Consider the following 2,956-nt stretch of genomic DNA (forward strand, 5'->3'; position numbering starts at 1 on the left):
GTATCGATTCATTAGTTCATAGGAAGGCAGATTCAAAAAATACAAAGAAAAACACAGCCTGTTCTGCCTTGCCAGCTAGCTAGAAATTAATATAATATTTCTATGTACTTTAAATTTTGGATTACGTATATATGCACAAGCATGATGCACTGATCATGATTGTGGAGTCATCTAGCTTTACCTCTAACGAATTATAATATAATATAGGGAGGATTAGAAGAAAGGAATAACACGGCAAATCTCTCGTTGAAAGACATTAAAACATCTTGCACACACACCAATCATTAATAGAATCAACATTAATTATTCTCCGTACTACCGAATAAACCAAAAACAAAGGCGGCTAGCTATATCTAGAATTCCCCAACCCAATTGCAGCTTGCTTTCTGTAATTTGTGTTCTTCCTCCTCCATTGTATCACAAAGTGTCGCACCCCTTGTCTCTGGCAAACATGCTGCAAACATCCCACAACATCCTATTGCCAACCCAAACACCCCAAAAGATTCAAAACCATCTTTCCTGCCGACGGCGACAAGCATCGGACCAAACACGCCACCAAGCACGAGTGCTTCTCTCGCTATCGACATCGCAGAGTTCCGAACACATGTCGGAAACAACTCTATTGTGTATAACAACATTATATTAACCACTGTACAGGAGCTGAAGAAGGACACTAACTCAAGTCCAATCTGCAATCTTGTCCACATCTTTCCCTTCAAAACGCACATGATGCTGCAAACGCCACTAAGGGTCGTGAAAACAAGAATTGAATTTTTCCTTTTCAATTTTCCTATGCAAAAGAAAGTGAACAACGCAGCGGGCAACTCGGACAAGGCATTGAAAGTGACACCCAGATAGAGATTAAATGCCAAGTTTCCCAGAGCTAGTGGCATGCCATAGTAAACAAGTCCGGCCCCAAAAGCTATCACCGAAACCGCCGACAACCTTCGGCAAGCCCATTTCTTTTCCGCCAAGATCTTAAGAGTGGAGTAAAGATTGGCGTTGCAAGTTTCTTGCTCAAAACACATTCCGGAAAAGTTCCAGTTTGAGCTGCCATGGTGAGTTGAAGCAATACTTTTCAATGTGGCCATGGCTTCTTCTTCACGTCCATTCACAAAAAGCCATCGGGGAGACTCACGAACAAAGAAGTGAACTAAGATAGAGTAAAATATCCCAGGGATGGAACTCCAGAGATAGAGAGATCTCCATGAAGAACCTCTGTTCATGTAAGCCATGGCTGGAAGGGATAAAAACCCTAATGAGAAACAAAAGAATCCCCCGACCCCCACCTGGCCACGCCACCTTTTCCCCACAAGCTCAGATGAAAGCACAAGCGCACAAGTACCGATTGCAGAACGGAAAAACCCGCAAAGGAATTTTAAGGCGGTGTAAATCCATATATTTGTGGAGAAGATCATAGTTAGCAGCGAAGATAGAGACATCATTAGACATGAGAGGAGGAGCACGTTTTTGCGACCGAGTGACGAGTCAGCGAGTGTGGAAAGAACGAGTCCACCCACTAGGCAACCCGTGAAGAAGGAAGATGCGGGCAGGCCAGATACAAACGAAGCGGCACACTCCAAGTTCCATTCTGAGAGGATTGAAGTGTCGGCGGGCAAATCCCAGGCCCATGAATTTGTGGGCAGATTGCAGATATTGGAAGCCGAGTTGCATGACTCGTCCCCGAGCTGAGTACAGTGCCATGTTGGGTGTGCATCGGTGAAGACGCTGATGAATGTTTGCTGTGCATCAAGGGTCCATGCAATGGATACAAGCACGGCTTGAAGGAATTGGGGCCACCCGAAATTCCCGATGACACTCTCGATGGTCGAATCAAGGGATGGTAGGTGTTTCACTAATGGTGGGGTGTCTTCTGACTCACCTGTGTCGGCTAGGGTGAGAAGCGGATGAGTTGAATCAGCCATTGGGATCTTGAAATTTGATCTTGATCAGGCAGGAGAGTTGTAAGGATTCTATTTAAAAAACAAATGTCTTTAATTTAAAACAATATCATAAAAATTATTGATTTTGTAGTGGTAGATAATATACATATATATAGTGGCTAGTTTTCTATTTTTTTAAGCATATCTGTGGGGGATGAGGTGGCAGTACTTGGCGGCAAGTATTCATATGTTCCCAAGTCTTGTACTAGATCATTTCGACTATTGAATTGATTTTAAAGTTGAACCATATCTCGAGCTTCTTTAATTTGATCATTTTCCTTATACTGACAAAACCTCTTGGTCATGACAAGTGTGTGATGGTCTATTTATATTAATTAATGAAAAATGATAATTACAATTGAGAGTATGCAAGCATATAGCAATCATTTAAAAAAAAAGTAAATAAATAATACAAAATCTAGATAAAAGAAATTTATTTTTTTAATAATAGATTTTACTATTTTTTAAAACGATGGCACAACGTAGAGATATTCTAGGTAGAGATATTCTTGATAAATATATGTCGATTTGGCTGATCTAGGTAGAGATATTCTCTAACAGCTTGCGTGCATATGTGCATGGTCAAGTTGTTACCCGTGTAAGCCGGACGACCTAGGTTCGAAAAATGAAGCTTGAATGTATATATATTTAATTAAATTAATGAGACAACTCGTTATTTTTTCCTTCATTGAGGCATAATATATATTTAAGCCTAGGATCTTATACAGCAAGATATAAGTATTTCTCTTCCTTGCTACCTCTTCAACTTCTTAGATTAGGTGTTATTCATTAATTCTGCAGTAATAGCAGATTGTTCAACTACATGAAGAAGTTTTATCTGCTGAAAAAATTGAATCCACCATTAATTTTGACAAGTTGATAGTTTAATGTAAAATGTGATAGAAACTAAGAAGAAATTTGATGGAAGGATAAATGTGGGGAAACAAAGTAGAAATGACCAAGCTAGGTAAATAGGAATAATTAGAGAAGGGGGGGGGGGGGGGGGGGGGGGT

At 40.3% G+C, this 2,956-nt stretch overlaps 1 protein-coding gene across 1 annotated transcript; it reads right to left on the reverse strand.

Moving 5' to 3' along the window:
- Nucleotides 1–241: 241 nt before the first annotated feature.
- Nucleotides 242–2,000, reverse strand: LOC122299039 (organic cation/carnitine transporter 3-like). The gene has a single exon (XM_043108875.1). It carries the CDS (start codon nt 1,923–1,925, stop codon nt 354–356), a length of 1,572 nt encoding a protein of 523 aa, XP_042964809.1. The 5' UTR covers nt 1,926–2,000; the 3' UTR covers nt 242–353.
- Between the last annotated feature and the right edge of the window lie 956 nt (nt 2,001–2,956).

The sequence above is a fragment of the Carya illinoinensis genome, chromosome 16, assembly GCF_018687715.1.
Source record: "Carya illinoinensis cultivar Pawnee chromosome 16, C.illinoinensisPawnee_v1, whole genome shotgun sequence".
In the NCBI taxonomy this organism is placed as follows: Eukaryota; Viridiplantae; Streptophyta; class Magnoliopsida; order Fagales; family Juglandaceae; genus Carya; species Carya illinoinensis.